Source organism: Mustela putorius, unplaced genomic scaffold (genome assembly GCF_011764305.1).
Source record: "Mustela putorius furo isolate JIRA1106 unplaced genomic scaffold, ASM1176430v1.1 tig00003859_pilon_pilon_pilon, whole genome shotgun sequence".
NCBI classification, from domain to species: Eukaryota; Metazoa; Chordata; class Mammalia; order Carnivora; family Mustelidae; genus Mustela; species Mustela putorius.
In genome coordinates, this window is record NW_025422011.1 from 12311381 (window position 1) to 12333250 (window position 21870).

Genomic DNA, 21870 nt, shown 5'->3' on the forward strand with positions numbered 1-21870 from the left:
GACTGCAGGGGTGAAGCCAGGGAACTGTTAAGCTTTCCCGGTGATTCGAATGTGCAGCTGGGCAAGAACTACCTCCCCGCTCTGAGTATGGTCTCCCCACACTTTCTGTAGTTTCTGCAAACTTCCTCACACTTAAATCATGAACCAGCTTATCTTCTCTTTTTCACATAGGAAAGACAGCTGCCTTCCCTTGCCTATAAAAACAAAAGTGGAAAACAAGAAAACCTGACAGTTATTCCCTGCTTTATTAGGAGGACTGGGACCACAGACACACTGGAGAGTCCTCAACTTTCTCCCATTGGAAGACTATCAGTATCAGATGTTAGAAAATAAAAGACTGACATGCTAGCATTTTGGCGCATCTAAGTTTTCCTTACTTCTCTTTTAGGGTTTGGTTTTAAGTAAGCTCTATACCCAATGTGGAGCTTGAATTCAGAACCTGATACCAAGAGTCACACACTCTCAGGTTTGAGCCAGCCAGATGCCCCTCCCTACATCTCCTTAAAAGTCTAAGTAGAGGGAGCCTGGGTGGCTCAGTGGGTTAAAGCTTCTGCCTTTGGCTCAGGTCATGATCCCAGGGTTTTGGGATCAAGCCCTTCATTGGGGAGCCTGCTTCCTCCCCCTCTCTCTGCCTGCCTCTCTGCCTACTTGTGATCTCTCTCGGTCTCAAATAAATAAACTAAAAAAAAAAAAAAAGTGAAGATTTTCACCAGTTCACAGTTAAGTACAGGATATGAGAGGAACATGGTAAAAGATAGCATAGGCTTACAATTAGCAAAATCCAGACTGTGGAGAAACTCAAGAACTGACCAATTTTTATTTAAGGAGAAAAGCAGAGAAGAGGAGGAGGAGGAAAAAGGAGGAGTTAAAAGAAGAACATATAAATTAAAAGAGAATTAAGAAGCACATTAAGCAATTGCAACTTATGGACCTTAATGGATCCCTCTTGGAATTAACTGTCAACATCATTTGAGATCAGAAAATGGGACTATTGACTGCATATTTGATGGTACTAAGGAATTGTGGGTTTGCATGTACATAATGATGATACTGAGGTTATTTTTAAATGTCCTTTTCTTTTAGCCATGCATTCTGAAATTTAATAGATGAAGTGATATGATGTCTGAAGTTTGCGAGGGTGGGAGCAAGGAATGCGTGGGGATATAGATTAAATGAGATTGGCCATGAGTTGCCACTTGTTGAAACTGGAAAATGAGTACAAGTTATTCTATTATTCTATTCTTCCCCATTTTTATACATGCTTGAATTTTCCCACAATAAATTTTAAAAGATGTTGAAGTTTTTGAAATCATTAGGACAGTTCAATTTCTGACTTGTCTACTCTTTATGGTAATTAGCAAATTCACTTTATCATAGTCCGAGTTTCTATCTTGCACCTTTTTAAGGAGTACCTCTCAAGGTAAAAACCACACTCTTATTAACTTGTAATTACAGACTTCCTTACTATTTAATGCTTTGTTAAGTAAACACTGCAATGTCGTCTAATTAAATTCCTATGATGTTCCATAAAGTACTGGGCACAGTACTTACAAATCAGCTCACCTTAAAGAAGTCAATACCTAACAGCAATACAGCATCTAATAGTTTCAGGCACGGAAGGTTATATAAAACATGTTTTATTAAGTACAATTTCATATTTAGAACATTTAAAATTACAAATGTGATTAGATATTTAGGATACATAATTTATTCTTAAAATACATAAGTTATATACAGACATTAAAAACTCAGTCTCCAAAATACTCAATAAAGATGTCTGGATGACACTTATAAAACTGACCTAGCAATTTTTTCTTCTCCTTGGCAGACAATTTTGAATCCTCATCAATAGTCTTTAGTAAATTCATTAGTTCATCCTTGGTTGTCTTCTGTGTATGGTCAGAATAATCACTTTGATCAATTCTCTGGCAATATATGTATCCTTTAAGATTAAAAGTAAAAAGTTCAGTTAATCTATTCCTCAGATTTAAAATAAAAAAACAATATTTTTACATTTATATTCTTTTTCCCCAGTTTGTAAAATGCACTGAAGATGCTAAACACCGCTGAGTCTCTTACCTAGTTGACAACTTACCTTTTTGACATAAGGACACTCTCTGCTAAGTCTGGATAACTCTGAGGAGTTTTAAAGTCTAGCTGAAGTGCAACTACTTACAACAAAACACTTACAAATAAATACTAGAAATTTGCCTTTGGAAGATCATGAAAATTGTATTTCTCAGATTACCTGTGTCTCTATTTGGATCTCTTCCTTTCTGAATGGCCATGAGTTTAACACTAACAATTTTATGTAGAGTTCCTGGAATCTTAACAAAACAAAAAAAGAGAGAGAGAGAGAGAGAGAGAAGGGACACAAGAGATTATTCAAATGATTTTAATCCAGTTATCTACTACATAAACTCAGTTTAACTACTTTCAGAATTTTACCTTAAAAACATCTTTTTGATGGTCCATTAAAAAGAGTACGAGAAGATCAGTTTTGCCTTTGGATAAATTTTTATTGTCAACAATCGCTTTTGAGAATATCCTTTTCACAACCATTCGGTTGTCACTCTATAAAAATAAAAACATACGCAACAGTGTATATTTAAAAGAATGAATTTCATAGGGACACTTGGGTGGCTCAGTGGGTTAAGCCTTTGCCTTCAGCTCAGGTCTTGATCTCAGTGTCCTAGGATCAAGCCTGGCATTGGGCTCTGTGCTCAGCAGGGAGCCTGCTTCCCCCCCAACCCCGCCCCTGCCTACTTGTGACCTCTCTCTCTCTCAAATAAATAAATAAATAAAATGAGTTTAATAGAAGAGGCAATGTTGGATATTAATAGCTACTACTCATTTCAGCATACTTGATGCCAGTGTGAAATAATTTGACATGTGAGTCCTGTAAGTATTAAGACTACTCGAATACAATTCACATTTAGACAAAACACTTACTTCTTTCTGTAATTTAAATTCAGAAGGATGTGCTGCAACAGCCATGAAATACAGTAGTCTTCTAAATTCTTCTCTATTTTGGGAGTCCAGAAGCTTTAAGAAGAGCTGAGTGGCTTCTAATGCTATTTCAGTCTTCCCGTTCACTTCAGCCAAAAGAAAAAACTGCTTTTAATTTTGACCAAATATGACTATCAAAGGGAACAAAATTCAAGGTAAAGCTGAAGCAAAACACTAAACTAACTCAAAACTATTTTCAAAAGCAAAACCAAATAAAACAACTAGGAATTACAATACATGACCAATGTCAACCATTAAGGCAGACTCCTAAATCCTTGTATAATCATTTTTGGATGTTAAATCAAGCTCTTGGCTTTGTAAATAAATCCCCAGCCTGCTTTTCATTAATCAAACACATTTCAAGGGTACACTACGTGTAAAGTAGTGATATATCCAACTCTACCTGAGAAAAATAGAAAGGAGTCTTTGAAACCCCCAATTTGTTTTCAACAAACCATGTGGAAGAGTTTGGCTCATTGGTAGCGGGGCAGAGTGTCTGCAACTTTGAAGACAATGAAGTGGGGGGAGTGGAGATGTTGGTAGAGCCTTTAAAGAAAAGAACTGCCACACTAGACCTATTAAACCTCCAGTGAATAGGGCAGTTTTCTCCTGTGCCAACCAGAAGTAATTGCAGAGCTTGCTAAAGCCTCCTTCCAAGTGAGCCCTAGAAGTTTTGGAATAAACATACTTTCCATGGATTAATCCAGATCCACTTCGAGCTTAAAGTAGTGCCATTTTGGTTCATTTGGAGGATTTAATTATCCTCCTTTTTTATTATCCTTTTTCCTGTTTCCTCCAAAAGACAAATTCCAGTATCCAGTAAGATCTTACTTACCTAAGAGTTCTGCAATGCCATTATGAACATCAGATAAGTGATTTAACAGAGGTTCCCTACTACTGTAATATTTGCCAATGGCATCAAACAGAAGTTCTTTAACTAAGTCTATCCTCTCTGGTTGCTCAGGAAAGTTTCTGCTTATGTCCACCACCGTCTGGTCTGGAAGGTACTCTAAGCAGTCAGTTGCTGCAGAGAGCCATTCGTCTTCTCTATGGGGGAGAAGAGAATTATTTTTTAAAAAATTATCTGAATTATTTTAAAAAGCAAAGAACAAATATACACACAGTACCTAATGTACTACCTCTTTCAAGTCTGCCATGAGGATAAATTTCCATAGACTTAGATATAGATATGTGTAATTCTTTTTAAAATACAGCTAGATCATGTATCACAGACAAAAAGTTTGGCTTCATAGATCTTCCTTTTTCTTCTTGAAGAGGAAACAGAGGCTATCCACTATAAGACAAACTGAAAAGGATATCAAAATTCAAACCCTACTCTTAAAATGCCACCTGGGTAACCTCAGAAAAGCAGTGTCTTTCAAGAAACAGAATTCTAGAATAACTTCTAGTACTCAATTTGGTAATATGCACTATATATTTATATGTATTTTGTATACGGTTTTAAAAAAGAACAATCTTGTGCTCTACCGCTAGGAATCAGGACAACAAATTCTGCCAGCACTCAGGGGCATTACTTCAGGCAGGTCATGTCAGCTTTCTTTCTTTCTTTCTTTAAGAGTTTATTTATTTATTTGACAGACAGAGCTTACAAGTAGGCAGAGAGGCAGGCAGAGAGGGAAGAGGAAGCAGACACCCTGCGGAGCAGAGAGCCTGATGTGGGGCTCGATCCCATAACCCTGGGATTACGACCTCTGCCTAAGCAGAGGCTTAATCCACTGAGCCACCCAGGCGCCCTTCATGTCAGCTTTCTGCACATCAGCTTCACCAAGGTCATTGTTAAGATGCGGTGAGATGATCTCTAAGGTCACTTCTAGCACAATTTATAACTCTGTATTTAAAATGTAAGGTAATTATAAAATATTTTCATATGTTGCTTCAGATTGTAGAAATATGGGGTGCCTGGCTGGCTCAGTCGGTGGCTCATGCAACTCTTGATCTTGGAGTTGTGAGTTCAAGTCCCTTAACAGGTGTAGAGATTACTTAAAAATAAAATCTTTTAAAATACTTGATTATAGAAATAGGATTTAAATTATTTCTTTTTGTACAAGAATTATAGGTATGCGGGGCACCTGGGAGGCTCAGTCAGTTAAGTGTTCTAGACTCTTGATTTCAGCTCAGGTCATGATCTCAGGGTCATGGGACTTAACTCCACCTCCGGCTCCATGCTGAGGGTGGAGCCTGCTTAAGATTCTCTCTAGCTGGGGCGCCTGGGTGGATCAGTGGGTTAAAGACTCTGCCTCTGGCTCAGATCATGATCCCAGGGTCCTGGGATGGAGCCCCGCATAGGGCTCTCTGCTCAGCGGGGAGCCTGCCTCCCTCTCCCCGCAACCCCACCTGCCTCTCTGCCTACTTGTGATCTCTGTCAAATCAATCAATCAATAAATCTCATTTTAAAAATGAATATTAAAAAAATGATGAAAATTACATCTGATTTTGACCGAGGTCATTTTGTTCTTCAATTTCCCAAGTCCTGATAATTAGCAACTAATGCTTATCTGATGCTGTGGACAGAAGAATGCAAAAGATTATCTGAAAACCACCATCTAGGACTTTCCCTACAAACACCCTCAAATTATTGAGACAGATGTATTTCCACATACTGAGAGTCACTGTAAGCCTTGAGGATCCCTCGATCCAGATAGTTACTGCTGTTGACCAAGTCAGGTTGCCCCTTAGGCTGAGGTACTTTAGATACAACCTCTTGCTGTTTGAGTAAGGAGTCAAGAAGTGGAAGGTCTACAAGCTGCAGTAGACGTCCAATTGTTTCTTCTTGCCATACTTCATTAATAACTACACAGGAGAAATGACAAAGTAAAAAGAAACAATATTTACTAAATGCTCACCATGTTATTTGCCCAGGCAAGTCTAAGGTATAAATTTGTGGCAAAAGAAAAAAAAGAGAGAGAGAAGAGAAAGAGGAAAAAAGAAGAGGGAAAAAAAAGTCAATCTTATTTATGAAGTGGTTTCATAAAACAATTCAAGATTTGTTTAAAGTGTAGGAGAACAGACTTTGGACAACAGGAATTCTTTTCATTCTTTTACTGTAAAACCAATATGGCAGAGATAAGAGATCAAGTCATATAACATGTTAATAAGGACTTTGGAAGAAAGAATGATTCATTATTCCATCTGAAAACTGGTCTGAAACTATTGGCTCCAGATTATTCCACTCAGGGTTTCCACAACTGGGATGGGGGAGGGAAGGTGGAAATTGGTCATTAATCTACATTCCATTGCCACAGACAAGGAAGAACATAAGAGTTCTGTTTATGTTTTAATGTGAGTTTCAAAATTTTATTTAACCTAATAAAATGTTAGAGAAAGAAATATCTGAGAGCGTATTTTAAATAAATAAAAATCTGCACGCAAAACACTGCAGATTTGAACCTCTGCCAGCTGATAGGACAAAAGTCAGTGTTCAAGAGTTGCAACACTGATCTATTTGTTAAAGATAATAGACCTCTGTTAAAACTTAATATAAACAGCTTTAATACACAGTGTACTCTTTCTTTGTGCTCTGAACATTTAAATTCTAATAAAGGTTAAGACTGAAAAGTTTTAAATAACTTAATTTTATCTGAAGTTGGTCTTCTATTTCTTACTTGTATCATCTTTACTTACCTTGTGGAGACAAGGTTGCAGAGATGTTTACAGGAGGGGAGTTAGTAGGCTTTAAACTCAGATTTTCCCACAGATCCTCTAAACTTGCTGATTTGATATCAGATGACTTAAATAATGCACCTGAATACCTAAAATGAATTTATTTTTTAAATTACTGTTTATTAGTAAGTTCAGAGAAATACTTTACTATCAGAGAGCTGAGTTTCTACAAAGTTCATGTATTTCAGAGCAAAAACACAACAAATGCAAATTCTAAGAGTAGAATACAAAAATATCCACCTTCTCTCTCAAGCCTAAATATACATATGCTAAATTTTCCTTTGAATATTCAGATTTAAGTAATTTGAGGACTAAAATTTTGATCTCCAATTTTAAAACATAATCTAACTTTAACAGCTTACTGTTTTTAATCACTCGTCTCTATTTTGGGGGCATTTTTTGGTGGATAGGGCTCATCGTTTTCCACATATAGGCCTATAATCCTTTATACACAATTTTGAAACCCCAAAAGCTGTGAGAAATCTGAAGTTTATTCAGAACTCAGATGGTGACAAAACTTGTCCCGCCCGCATAGTCTTTACTTATCCCAGTTAGTATGACTATTTTGTTTACCACAGAAATATTACTGCATTTGGTTACCAGATGCTCTCCCAGATCCATCAAGGAGGGCCATCTAATATATGGTTTATGCACAAAATTATCTTTTTAAAACCTCCAAAGTTCCAAATTTCTACATGCACATGCCTCCAATGGTTTCAGATAAAAAATGTGCACCTGCATTTGGAAAGCAGTGATTTTGCCCTATCTTACCCTCACATTTCCATCCTATATAGAGAGGTAAAAGTTATCATCTTCTAAATAGAGTGTTGAAACTTAAGACATTAAGATATTTGGAACACTAAATAACACTAAATTTGATACATGATACATTAAAAATAACTAAAAGTTGGTAACACTAAAACCCTTTGGGTCAGATCTGAATTAGAAGAGCTTCGGTTAGGGGCGCCTGGGGGGCTCAGTAGGTTAAAGCCTCTGCCTTCGGCTCAGGTCATGATCCCAGCGTCCTGGGATGGAGCCCCACATCGGGCTCTGTGGGGCTCTCTGCTCGGCAGGGAGCCTGCTTCCTTTTTCTCTGCCTGCCTCTCTGCCTACTTGTGATCTCTCTCTGTCAAATAAATAAAATCTTAGGAAAAAAAAAAAAAAAGGAAGAGCTTCAGTTACATGGTCACCTCTACAAAGTTTTGCTGAAAGAAATATAAGGGAAACGTTTTATTTCATGACAAATAATCAAGTTAATGTACTTATCACCAACACCCATCTCAAGCACTGGGCACTATAGCTCCGTCCCCCAGTGTCCCCCTCCGTCCCCCAGTGTCCCCCTTGACATGATTCCTTCCTCCCCAGTGGAGCTCACTGTACCCTCATCTGCAGACGGCAATGCTGCAGTAGATTCCTAACTGGCTCTCCTCGTTAGGCTGTCCATATGGCTGCCAGGATGACGTTTCTAAAATACACTGTCATTTTCTGTGGTCTCCCCAACATCTGTACGATTGATTGCAAACTCCTGATGTCATATGTCATATGAAATCCTCTGCATTCTGGGTCCCACGTACCTTGCAGACTTCACATCTGCCATGTCCTGGAGTCCAGTGATAACCCACTTGTCTCCCTTCCGCCCTTCTTCCCTCCCTCCCCTTTTCTGTTGTTCTGTATGTATAAACCCCCTTACATGTTTTTACACTGCGACTGTGAATTGAAGCAGGAAAAAAAATAAAAATCTGTTGATTATTCTACTAAATATAAAATATGAATAAGTAGGAATTCCAGGAGAAATTCACTGTATCCAAATAGAAATTTCCAAATAGAAATTCACTGTATCCTGTCAAATATCCCCACAGACCCAGCCCTTAGCCTAGTTTACAGTTTCCAAAAGAACATAAAGCCGGTCAGCCTCTCGCTAAAAAGTAAAGGAAAGCCTGCCAATGTCCCCAGGATAGTCCAACATTTCATACGAACCTGGAAGGTGAATATAATTTATTCTCTTTGCCCGACTGACTCTCTTGGCCAGGTACAGTTGTGAATCTATAAAGGCTGCAACTACTATCTTCAAATGTAGGTTTCTTGTCTTTGCCGAAGACTTTGGTTGGAACTGCTTCAAATACTTTGTAGTCCATAAGTGCCTGACACACTCTCACCACTTTGGACCGAGGAATATCCACATCACCAAAATATTTATTCTGAATTAGGTGAGAGAAAATGACATCCACAGCCTCTGAACCAACGAAGCAGTCATTGTGTCTTTTTAAATGGTGTCTTCGCCTCTTCACTTCCACCTGTGTTTGCAGAGTGTTAATAATGCTGCTCCACACATAGGTGGCTCCGAACGGTTTCTGGGCCACACTGAAACCTGCAACGGGAAAAACCGCAGAGTAACCTTGTTCATTAATAATCAGGTCCAAGCAATCCTTAAGCAAAAAGTGGCAATTTCCAAAGTTATTAATGAGGAACAGGTATGGGGTCAGCTTGTTGCCCAACTTTTCATCAGTAGCGCCTACTGTATGGCGAACACTGTTCTACGGGCTAAGATACATCAGTGAGCAAAACAAAGTCCCTGTTCTCACCGACCCTACTTTGTGGGAAGATACAGACAATATGCGGATGTTGGACAAATGCTGGGGGTGGGGCGGGGGGGCGGTGGTGGTAATAAAGACTGGTGAGGAGGAGAACACGATTTTGGAGGGGATGTCTGGAAAGATCTGACAAGGTGGTATGTGAGCAGAAGCCGGAGTAAAACCAGGAAGCAAGGTGTGCAGATATCTGGGGAAAGGGCAGAGGAAGCAGGAAGAACAAAGGCCCAAGAAACAAGTGTGCTTGGCCAGGAGATGAGGAACAAGGCCAACATGGCCTGAGTGGGTAACCAGGGAGAGAACAGTAGGAAGTCAGATCAGAGGGGACTGGAAATGGTCTTTGGGGTGGGGGAGTGCAGATCAAGTAGGTCCTTGCGGCAGTTACGAATTATGTGGCAGGAACTCTATTAAGTGCCTCACATTTAGACCATTAGCAATGCTATGAGGCAGATATAATGTCTATTTGAGAGATGGAAAACAGATGCACAGAGTTTAAACGTAACTTCCAGACATACCGTAAGAGGTGCTACTGGAATTTGGCTCATGGTCTGCATCATTTAAAAGCATTTATCGGTAAATAGGTAGATGGATAGTTATACACACACACACACACACACACACACACACACACGAGTTGGAATAAACTAATATTTTTATAATTTTTATTTTATTTTATTTTATTTTTTAAAGATTTTATTTATTTATTTGACAGACAGAGATCACAAGTAGGCAGAGAGGCAGGCAGAGAGAGAGAGAGAGAGAGAGAGAGGGAAGCAGGTCTCCTGCGGAGCAGGGAGCCCGATGCGGGGCTCGATCCCAGGACCCTGAGATCATGACCCGAGCCGAAGGCAGCAGCCCAAACCACTGAGCCACCCAGGCGCCCCTAAACTAATATTTTTAAAGCTTCCTATTATGCAGGCTTAGGAGTTAAGTACTTTGTGCAGGGAAGACTGCCTTCTGCCCAAGAGCTCACAGCCTACCACAAAGAGAGGAAAAGCACAGAAACTGAGCAAGATTTTAGCAAAACAGAAAAGAAAGAAAACATGCTTTCAAAGAGTTATCACATTTTTCCTCATTGTAATAAATGGATATTTGGCAAAACTACAAAGAAAAGGAGAAACAATTAAGAGGGAAAAAATGGACCTTAGTTTTAATAAGCTGATGGAACAGAGTCTAGCTAATCATCAGCTCGTTGGCCAGCTGGCTGGCTTTTTTTTTTTTTTTTTTTAAAGATTTTATTTATTTATTTGACAGAGAGATCACAAGTAGGCAGAGAGGCAGGCGGGGTGGGGGGGAGTGTTTGAGGGGGCAGGGAAGCAGGCTCCCTGCTGAGCAGAGAGCCTGATTCGATTTGATGCTTTCGATTTAATGCGGGGCTCAATCCCAGGACCCAGGGATCATGACCTGAGCAGAGGCCTTAACCCACTGAGCCACCCAGGCACCCTGGCTTGCTCTCTTTTTACATAAACAGAGAGTATGCCTTTTTTTGTGTTATACCTTTCAGTGATCCTCGGAATACACAGTGGTTCTAATTTTTAAGCCCCCAGTTTTGTTAAGTGTATTACTTCCTATATTTTTAGGATACTCTGACAGAGAAGTTGAAAACTTATTATGTCCCTTAAGGTCATGTAAAAAGGAAAACTAAGCATCAGCACAAATATAAGGAATGAGGGGAGCTATAACCAAAGAAACTGCTACCTGAAACTACCTTCCTGCCTTTTTAGAAAAAATAGAATGTATGAGATGAAGGTAAAGTTGAGTTCCTAAAGACAATAAAACTCCATTTAATGTGCTAGGGTCATAAATTTTAAGTAGGTCATTCAGTCTTTTATATTATAATAAAAGAATCCCAGTGGGCCATCACACTGTATTCACTTACAGTGTCATTTCGTAGCTACTAGAAATTAACATCTTCACCATGAAAATTACTAACATACACGCAGGCATACACATAAAATCCTTTACTATTTGTATACTTCCTGTACCAAAAGTAGATGGGTAATTTAACTATCTCAATTATTATGTTGGTTTAAAATAATCAGCAAGACTGTTTTTATATTTTATTTTATTATTTTTAAGATTTTATTTATTTGACAGAGAGAGAGAAATCACAAGTAGGCAGAGAGGCAGGCAGAGAGAGAGAAGGGAGGAAGCAGGCTCCCTGCGAAGCAGAGCCCCATGTGGGGCTTGATGCCAGGACCCTGAGATCATGACCTGAGCCGAAGGCAAAGGCTTTAACCCACTGAGCCACCCAGGCGCCCCTGTTTTTATATTTTAAAATTCAAGATACTTCAGAATCCAGTAACAAACAAAGAAGGCAGTAATTGATGCTAGTTTTCCAAATATCATGTGAGCGAGCAGTTTTAAGGACTGAATTATGGAGAATCAATTAGATAAACCACACCGGTAAGAGATTTACTACTGGCACAGTATTTAATATCTACTGAACAGAGCCAGAATGGAGCATTTGATGAAATCTTAAAACCTGTCCAGCTCATTCCTGGTGTCTAGAACCCAGGAGTAGCTGCACTGTTTCCAGCCACAATAACTAAATAAAAGGAGTGTTCATAGTTAATATTCATTTTTTTTTAAAGATTTTATTTCTTTATTTGACAGAGAGAGATCACAAGTAGGCAGAGAGGCAGGCAGAGAGAGAGGGGGAGAAGCAGGCTCCCCGCTGAGCAGAGAGCCAGATGATGGGCTCAATCCCAAGACCCTGAGATTGTGACCCGAGTCAAAAGCAGAGGCTTTAACCCCCGGAGCCACGCAGGCGCCCTCACAGTTAATATTCTTAACTTCTTAAAATACTAGAGATCATAGCTGAGATTTAAATGAACTTAATGTCTGATCTTTAGCCTTTCCAAATATTCACTGTTATTAATAACAACTCATGTTTGAGTAAATATGAAAAGCTCTGCCTTCTCTTATTGAATCCTGATAAACTTTCTCTGAAATAGTTGTTAATAATCTTATTTTGAGGAAATCGAGGCTCATGAGTTAAACAAACCCAGTTTCACAGGTAGTAAATATATGCTTTTTCTAGTTCTCAAATGCAAATATATTAAATCACCAGAGGGTTTTAGCATCAACTTTTCATTGAAGACTAGGATTAAGTGAAAGAGCTTTAAGTGAGCCAATGATATCAGAAGAAACAAAAAACTTAAAGATTTGTGAGCCCTCCCCCTCACCAAAAAAAAAGATTGTGAACCCTTAACAAAGCTATTTAAAACAGCAGCCGTGGGTGTCTGGGTGGTTTAGCTGGTTAAGCACCTGCCTTCGGCTCAGACCATGATCTCAAGGTCCTGGGATCGAGTCCTGCATCAGCCTCCCTGATCAGTGGGGAGTCTGCCTCTCCCTCTCCTTTTTCCCCCCCCAATTGATGATCCCCCCCCAATATATAAATAAAACCTTAAAAAAAAGGCAATCATTAAATAAACCAATAAATAAATGCCATAGCCGTTAGTCCTAAAATAAAGTAGGATATCAAATTCTATAATACATACAAGCCACAGTACACAGGAGTAGGAGAGGAGAGGAAAATAAGATTCAAACGTGTAGAGATCAGAGAGCCTTTTAAGTAGCAGTGAAATAGACTTCTGGCTGGTAATGATATTAAATTTGAAACACCTCAGTCCTAAGAGTTGAGCTACAAGTAGGTAAGTATAAAAATCCTAAAAATTGAGGCTGAGTCACTTACTAATTAGAGATCAACAAGACAACAGAAGGGGGTAAGAGGGAGGGGATACACAGCTTCAGTGACAAAGGCTAATCCTCAGAGGGGAAGTAAGAAGAATAAATTTCCGCATATTAACTTGCTGCTTAAATATGGGAAATCAGGAAGTTCTACAGGTTGGATAACACAGTATAAAAGATTAAAGAACAGGTTAGAGCAGGATAGTAGGCACTTCTGTGCCACACAATGTTTCCAGAGTCCTCTAGGCAGGATACAATTCAGCCCTTTCAGGTCCCCTCTGTTCTCACTGACCATTAATTCCCAACACTGCAACCTGGGATATTTCCCCTTAAGCATCACCACCCACAGACCCAAACCAGCTCATGTTCATACAAATACTTTAATACATAACATAACCTGCACTTGACAAGTACATGTGCCAAAACCCACACCAGGATAACCTGTTTTTTTAATGCTGACTTCACCAGTTGAACATAGATCCCCCACATGCTGGTCTGAAACTTATTCATCATCATCGAAGAGTTGAAGTGAATATGGGTATAGCAGACCACGGCCCAGTGAGACAAATTACTGTGACTTCTGAACAGGATTCAAGAGACCAGAAGTAGACAAAGAGTGCTTTGTAAGTCTAGCATCAAATTTCAGCTTCAGCTTGTCCCCAGCCCTTACTTGCATATGAGCTAGACATTTCTTTAAAAGTCATCACTATCTAATTACTAGTGATGCTCACCTTAAACCAGGTGCCCCAGTCGGTTAAGCATCTGGCTCCTGATTTGGGCTCAGGTCATGAGCTCAGGGCTGAGAGAGGGAGCCCCATATGGGGCTCTGTGCTGGGCATGGAGCATGCTTGAGATTCTCTCTCATCCTCTGCTCCTGCCCCAACCCACTCTCTCCCCCTTCTCTAAAATAAATAAATTAATAAAATCAGATTCAGCACTATCTGTGCCTTGATGCTTCCTTTGGTCACAAATGTTCTAAAAGCATCATGATGAAAGGATCAAAGAGTCTAGAGATTAGCTGTGATGACCTGGGATAAGAGAATTAACCTCCATAGATTGGTTTCTTCATTCACTGATACAAGAGCTGAACACTGTGTTTAAGATTGGTTTCAGGTCTAAACATCTGATTATAGGATTTCAGAGACTGAAATTCTACCCATTTCCATTTAGATATGGACACTGAACACCACAGAAAATATGGTAAGAAATGAGGAATAGGAACAAATGTGACCTTATAAAAAGCTTTTTGGAAGGTGGCCTAACAAGAGGCTCAGAAATTGTTTTAAACTAGATCTATAACATACTGTGCTCATAAGCCCTATATAAATCTAGGTTAGTTAACATTCATTTTTCAAGCACTCATCTTTATTTGCTTGAAAGCTTTCATTCTTCAAGCACTCATCTTTATTTGCTTGAAAGCCATACTTACTTTTCAAAACGAAGACCTGTCCTTTGCATGTATTTGAAATCTATCCAAAAAAGTTTACCAACCATAAAAAGAAGTTAAATTTCTGATACTGAACTCTGATATATATGTGTAATACTAGTATCTTCCCTTCTACAAATACACACTAAATACTCAAGTTATTGAAATAATTCCTTAAAAGATCAAGTCATAAGGCAGACATGTCAAGAAATTACACTTATTCAGAAGTTACAAAGGGATAATCAGCTTCAGCTATGATCTGCAGAACACACCTCCCACAGCCCTGCTGGTGAAACCGACCTAAGGACATAAACAATTCTATAGTCACTTCAAATTAGTAGGATTATTCGCCTGAGAAGATCATACACACATTACAAAAGTGGATCCCAGTGCAAGGTAAATGCACAGAGAATTATGAAAAAAAAAATGCTACTTCTAAATGAACATGTAACAATCTCCTTTTCCTTCTTGGGCTTTAAAATGCCCCTACCCCACAGGGAAAAAAAAAAAAAAAAAGAATTCAGATAGCTCATGTTAGGCAATTTTCACAAAACTTGGACAGCAAGCTAATGCCTTTTTTTTTTTTTTAAGATTTTATTTGTTTATTTGACAGATCACAAGTAGGCAGAGAGGCAGGCAGAGAGAGAGGGGGAAGCAGACTCTCTGAGCAGAGAGCCCAATGGGACTCGATCCCAGGACTCTGAGACCAAGACCTGAGCTGAAGGCAGAGGCTTAACCCACTGAGCCACCTTTTTTTCAGATGTCCTTACAATTCACAAAAGTTCAAATTATTTAATTGCCTTATAGACTGCCTCACATAATAGATTTGGATATTCAATACTTGTGAGTGGTAGATGATTGCCAACTACTAAAAATTTTTAAAGGAGAGTTAATGCAGTGGTTCTTAGTGAATGATTTTATAGTTACCTAGATACCTGGCAATGTCTGGAGCCATTCTTGGTTGTCCCAGGCTGAGGAAGGGGAAGTGCTACTGGCATTTAGTGAGCAGAGGGGCTAGGGACGCTGCTAAACACAGGCCAGCCCTCACAACAGAGAAAATGTCAACAGTGCCCACAGTTCAGAAAGTGTGGGTTAACTGAACAGTATTAGGATATGAAAACTTGTGTTAATGCAGCAGGCACAGCGTTCTTTTCTGTGGATACAAAGAGTAAGACCAAAGCATGAGTTCTGGCGTCCCAGATACCTGATTTCTATTCTCGGCCCCATCATTTACTAATAATGCAATCCTGGCCAAACAGCCTAACTTTTCTGTTGCAAAACAAGAGCTAGGTCCACTTCCCTCAGTTACCATGAGGATCACAGGAGACAATATACGCTAAGTGGCTACCATCAGTACTCAGCAATGAACAGACGTGTAACTCCAAACAGAGTGGGAAACTGTCACAATTTGGAAGAGCCTAAAGATTCAATGTAATATGATATCCCCTCCTTTTTTAAAAGATTTTATTTGACAGAGAGAGAGAGGGAACACAAGCAGAGGGAGTGGGAGAGGAAGAATCGGGATCCCTGCTCTGCTCTGCAAAGAGCCTGATGTGCGGCTCCATCCCAGACCCTGGGATCATGACCTGAGCCAAAGGCAGATGCTTAACTGACTGAGCCACCCAGGAGCCCCTGTAATGTAATATCCTGAATGGGATCCTGGAACAGAAAAAGAACATTAGGCAAAAATTAATGAAATCTGAGTAAAGTATGGAACTTCAGCTCATAAGTATATGTTAACTTTGGTTCATTAATTGTGACAAACATACTATACAAAGGTAAGATGTTAATAGTAAGGAAAAAATGAGTAAAGGGCAGATGGGAACTCTATATACCAACTTCATGACTTTTCTGTAAATCTAAATCTATTCTAAAATTCTAAAAGTTTATTTAAAAAGTAAAAAGAAAAGGGAAGGTATCTTACTTCTTCCCTCCTCTGAACTAAGGGGACAGTCTCTACCTTCAGAGTTTATCCTTTAACTATTCGTACCACCTGAGGACGTCAGGCTTTAAACAGAATTCAATAAATAAATTCTGCCAGCAGATTAAGACAAGATGTGTCACATGCCAGAGGATTTAACTCTTCCTCAGAAAATAATAAATAAATCCTAATAAATCCTAAGTCATTTAGTCATGAGCGTCTGCCTTCAGCTCCAGTTGTGATCCCAGGGTCCTGAGATAGGCCCCAAGTTGGTCTCCCTGCTCAGCAGGAGGCCTGCTTCTCCCATTCCCTGTGCTCCTCCCCCCATTCATGCTCGCTCGCTCATGCTCGCTCTCTCTCAAATAAATAACATTTTTTTAAAAAAATCCTAAGTCATTTAGGATTAAAGAGAATTGTTTTAAAAGATTTTATTTATTTATTTGACAGACAGAGATCACAAGTAGGCAGAGAGGCAGGCAGAGAGGAGGAAGCAGGCTCCCTGCTGAGCAGAGAACCTGATGTGGGGCCCAATCCCAGGACCCTGAGATCATGACCTGAGCAGAAGGCAGAGGCTTTAACCCACTGAGCCACCCAGGTGCCCCGGATTAAAGAGAATTTTAAGAATTTTTTTTAAAGAGGTTTTAAAACATTACTCACAGAACTGCCAAGACAAAAGAAAAGAACTAATCTACTGGACATTAATCAAAACCTTATGAAAAAGGATAAATGTAGAGAACTGAGATTTGGGTATTCAAATAGGCAGCTGTGACTGAGTGGGAAAACCCTGCTAGACACTGAGAGCAATACGCAATGCTTTTACTGTATATTGGTTTTGGTAGTCCAAAGTTTGCTTTCCTCTTGTGTGGTATTAGAGATGTCAGGCTAAACCCAAGACTGCCTCTAAAAAGAAGGCTACAAGTAGGTAAAGGATGTAAAAGAAATCTTTTCTAATAAGAACAATTTTAAAACAGGCTAAGAGAAGTATCCACAAAAGTAGGCATTGGTCCCTACTTTAATTGAGACAGATTAATGAGACAGCATATGGGAAGTACTTTGAGCTCCCTGGAAAAGTGATACCAGGTGAATTCAAAGAATTAGGTTACAGTATGAAGGGATAACAGGATAACACACCACTTTCTTGTCTATATTGAAAGGCAAATATCTTCAAGTGCTGATGGCTAGCTTATAGCATTCATTTCTTCTACATAAATCAGGTCCCCTGGTCACTACAGCCCCTTTAGGTGTGGAAAGAGTAACTATTCAGTAGAGAATGAAGAGTACAAAGCTGCTGGCAGCACACAGAGAGCCAGTTGCAAGGAACTAAGAAGCACAGGCTCCTATTACTGTGCTCCCTGGGACTGTGACAGGGAACTCAAGGGTGGAAGAGGGATTAACAAATGCTAACAGGTAGAGTTCCAACTCTAGCAAGCAAAACAAATGAGAAAAGGCAGTGGGCCCTTCTCTGCCCACTGCACCTGCCAGGCAGGAAACTGGTCTTTTTCTTGGGTTTAGATCTGCTTACCAGCACCTCAGCTCTTCCCTTGGAGAGTCGCCTACTTAATTTTGAAGATACATACTCCCTTATGCCATCTAAGAACCTGTTCACAAATGCCCAAAGCTCAGAACTGGTATTTCAGCTGTTAGAGAAGACAGGGTGCTACGGTTCTAATCACTTAAAAGCTGGCAATTGCTTTCACTCAGAGAGTAGACTTCCCAAGACTGTTTCCAATTTTGAATTCTCAAATGATGAATGAATCCCTTCTCTTCACAATGTAAAAGAGAAATTCTGAATGTAGCCATCATACGCTTATCTGATCCTTTAAATTGGTGGGGAAAAGGTCAATATTATGATTGTGCTTAGAAAAGTAGCTCTCTATCACAATTTATTGGCATTTTGAAGATTAAAAGGAGTATTAGTAATTGTAAGTCGACACAAGACTGGAACCATTGAGATGGACCCAAACGACCTGAGTCAATTCACTGACTACTGTTCATCTTGAGGAAGGAGTCAATTTCACTAGTAGGTATTTTCCAAAGGAAACGTTTTTGCCGGATAGGGAACCAACAGCCCACACAGCAGATACAGAAAGGGAGAAAGTTGTATCTGCTCTAGAAAGGGGAAAAAAAAAATGCTGTGTTGTGTGAATATCTTTACTTACTGAGTTGTAATATGCTAGGATCAGAATTTAGAATTGGTTATCCCTTCCGTTCATTTGTTTGGATATTCAAAGAAAGCAAAAGGCTAAGCAAGCTGTCCCCAAAGATACGATTAAGCTGGTGGCAGAGTTCACCAAGTTCTCTCCTAAGGTCACAAAACCATTAAAAAAAAAAAAAAAAAGTTCAAAACTTCTATTCACTGAAATACTCCTTATCCAGAAAATTTAACGAATAAATACTTTTTATGCCAAGTTCCTTCCCATCGAACAAAAAACACTCATCACTCCCAGGAAGTCTGGGGAACAGAGTGGGCAAGAGAGGCGCTCGGTCCCTGGCCATATTGTGGGCCGAGGTTCGCGCTTGAGACAGAAGGCGAAGAGCCATCGCGGTCCGGAGATACTCGCTACGCGTAACGCCGCGGAGCCGGTCTGGAGACCGAGTGAGAGCGCCTGGCACGCAGCGGGCCACTGACGAGCGCGCGGCGACGTTCAAGTTGGGGAACTAAGTAAAAGCTGAGCTGTGAGGGCGGCGGGGTCTGCCGGCCGAAGCCCACCCGCCGGAGAGGGATCCAATTCGCCGACACCGAGAGGTACCCGCCCGAGTGGTTACAGCTGCGCCGACGCGCTGGACCCTGCGGGGTCCCGGTCCAGCGCGAGAACCGCAGCCTGAGCCCCTCTCCGCCAGCGCCCCCCAGCCCGGGCCGGCCCGAGACCCCCTACACACCCCGGACAGGGGGCCTCAGCACCTACCCGGAGGCCTCTGCGCCGGGCTATGGAGAGCCGACAGGTTCAGCGCCGCCGCCTTCTCCCGCACCGTAGCCATGGCTGTGGCTGCCAGGTCGCCAGCCCCACCGACCGCGGCACCGCAGAGTCAGCGCCTGCCGCTCGGCCGCCAGTTAACTGGCCCAGGACGGGGCGGGGCTGCCGTCAGGTCCCGCCCCCGCCCCGCCCGGCCCCGCCCAGGGCGCCGCGCGCCACGGGTCCTGTGGCTGTCGGAGACGCGTGTAACCTGCAGCCCGAGGGCCGGGAAAAGGTGCGGCCTCCGCGGTCCTTGACTGCGCTACTCGCTTTTGATGAGGGAGATAGCCAAGCAAGGAGCACTTCGCTGTGGGCCCGGTGACTGGCGCCGACACCTACGCGACCCGCTTCCCACCGTCGCTCGGCGCCTCCTAAGCGCGGGCAGCAGTTGGCGCCCGGCAGGCCCAGCCCACCTGGGTGCAAACCGTGTCCCGCGGTTGATTGGTTCTGGGACGCAGCAAGTGGCTTAACTGCTCTGTGCCTCAGGGCCCTCACCTGTGGCGTGGGGTTTGTTTTGTTTTTTTCTTTTTAAGTGGGCTCCACACCCAACTTGGACTCCCAGGGGGGCTTGAACTCAGGACTCTGTGATCAAGACCTGAGCTGAAACGGAGTCTGAAGCTTAAACGACTGAGTCACACACACCCCCCTCCGGCGCCCTTGGAGTGGAGTTTGTCGTTGGGGTTTTTTTGTTGTTGGTTTTGTTTTTTGAAGATTTTATTTATTTGAGAGAGAGAGAGCAGGACTTGGGGCAGAGGGAGAGGGAAATAATGTCGAGCAGATTCTGGGCTGGGTGCAGAGCCCATCCCGGGACCCCAAAATCATGACCTGAGCAGAAACCAAGAGTCTGAAACTTAACCAGTTGAGCCACTGGGGTACTCCTGGTGTGGAGTTTTTTTAATGAAGATTACACAAGTTAATTCATGCTCAGAATTTTAGTAGCTTTTTCTAAAAGTTAATGCTTAAAATTATGTCATCATGACAAATGCACCGAGATTTCACGCACCCCTCCCTGTAAAAAAACAAACAAATCTTTATCTGGCCCAGGAGAGCAATGTCTAGAGGTCATGGTTAGGAGGGCAGCTGGCTGGCCACGGGGCTGACTGCCAAGGAAATCGGTGCCGCCTCCAAAGTAACTCTGGGTCAGGAGGGTAAGGATAGAGTTTGCTGCGCAGAGGGAGTGGAGGCTAGGAAAGACGGAAAGGGAGGGTTGTTAACGGGAATCTGAAGCTAGAGAATCCAGGGGTCTAGGGCTGGGGTACTTCTGAAAGGATAAATGCTCTAAGGGACCAATAATTCAACCGCCAGATACTTGCCCAGTTTTTTTTCTTTTCTTTTCTTTTTCAAATTTGGGAATTTTGTAATGATTTTAAACCATTGGTACATATAATGTTTGGTTAGAAGGAGGATGCCCTCGTGATCAGATTGTAAATTAGAATGGCTTTTAGGTGGGAATTCATTAGCTTATTGGAAGAAGCTCCTACATGCGGCTCAAAGAATACAACACTAAAACTACAGACGTGGTTGTTTCAAAGAATACAAACTTAGGAAGCTGTGACCCTAGAATCCCAGTTTAGTGTGTGGGACCCAGGCAATTGCTGTTCTAACATTCAGAAAAGGTTACCAGCTGGTTAGGCCTTTTTTAATATACTCTCTCCCCCTGGTGGTAGTAAAACCTGGTCTCACCTTGTTCAAGGAATTTCCTCTGTAATTTCTCAGTTGGTTCCTGCTAGCAGAGATAAGAAACAATATAGGACTAGTTTCAGGCATTCAACAGACCAGTTAACATTAGTCTGTCCCAGGCTGCGTAACTAAATAAAAACACATGTTCATCCTCACTGCTTGGGAGAGAAAATAACTCATACCAAACTCTAAAAACTAGTCTTTTTTTTTTTTTTTTTAAGATTTTATTTATTGGACAGAGATCACAAGTAGGCAGAGAGGCAGGCAGAGGTGGGGGTGGGGAGCAGGCTCCCTGAAAAGCAGAGAACCCAATGCAGGACTCAATCCCAGAACCCAGGAATCATGACCGAGCCAAAGCCATAGGCTTAACCTACTGAGCCACCCAGGTGCCCTGTAAAAACAAGTCTTGACAAACACTAATATTGGGTCTTTTGAAAAAGACAGGTGACCTTAATGACCATTTTAATAATTTATATAACATTTCAGATAATTTTTACCAGCTTGTGCTGTATCTGTTTATGTCACTCAAAATGCTGTATTTCCTCTTTTCTACCTAACCACAGTCTATGCACCCTGGAAGCCTAACTCAAAACCCACCTTCTCTGCTGGAGAGGTTGTACTCTGGTATATTCCCTCTCTGACCACCGATGACGCTTACCAAGTCCATTAGTATTTAGTGCACCCTCCCCCAGCTTGTACAGATATCACCTAATGCTTTCAGCACACATTGCCTAACAAAACTGGAAAACTGTCCAGGGCAGAGAGCATATTTTAACCTTTGGGATTTCTTTTAGTACCTAAGGTTAAGCATATAAAAGATATATTCTTTTTTTTTTTTTTTAAGATTTTATTTATTTATTTGACAGACAGAGATCACAAGTAGGCAGAGAGGCAGGCAGAGAAAGGAAGGGAAGCAGG

At 41.1% G+C, this 21870-nt stretch overlaps 1 protein-coding gene across 1 annotated transcript; it reads right to left on the bottom strand.

The window, feature by feature from the left end:
* Nucleotides 1–1621: 1621 nt before the first annotated feature.
* Nucleotides 1622–19409, bottom strand: DEPDC7 (DEP domain containing 7). Its single transcript, XM_004755936.3, has 9 exons — nucleotides 19225–19409; nucleotides 8668–9058; nucleotides 6652–6779; nucleotides 5631–5820; nucleotides 3845–4056; nucleotides 2953–3095; nucleotides 2449–2574; nucleotides 2249–2327; nucleotides 1622–1942 (listed from the first exon to the last, which is right to left on the bottom strand). Exons 1-9 carry the CDS (start codon nucleotides 19295–19297, stop codon nucleotides 1749–1751), a joined length of 1536 nt encoding a protein of 511 aa, XP_004755993.1. The 5' UTR covers nucleotides 19298–19409; the 3' UTR covers nucleotides 1622–1748.
* Between the last annotated feature and the right edge of the window lie 2461 nt (nucleotides 19410–21870).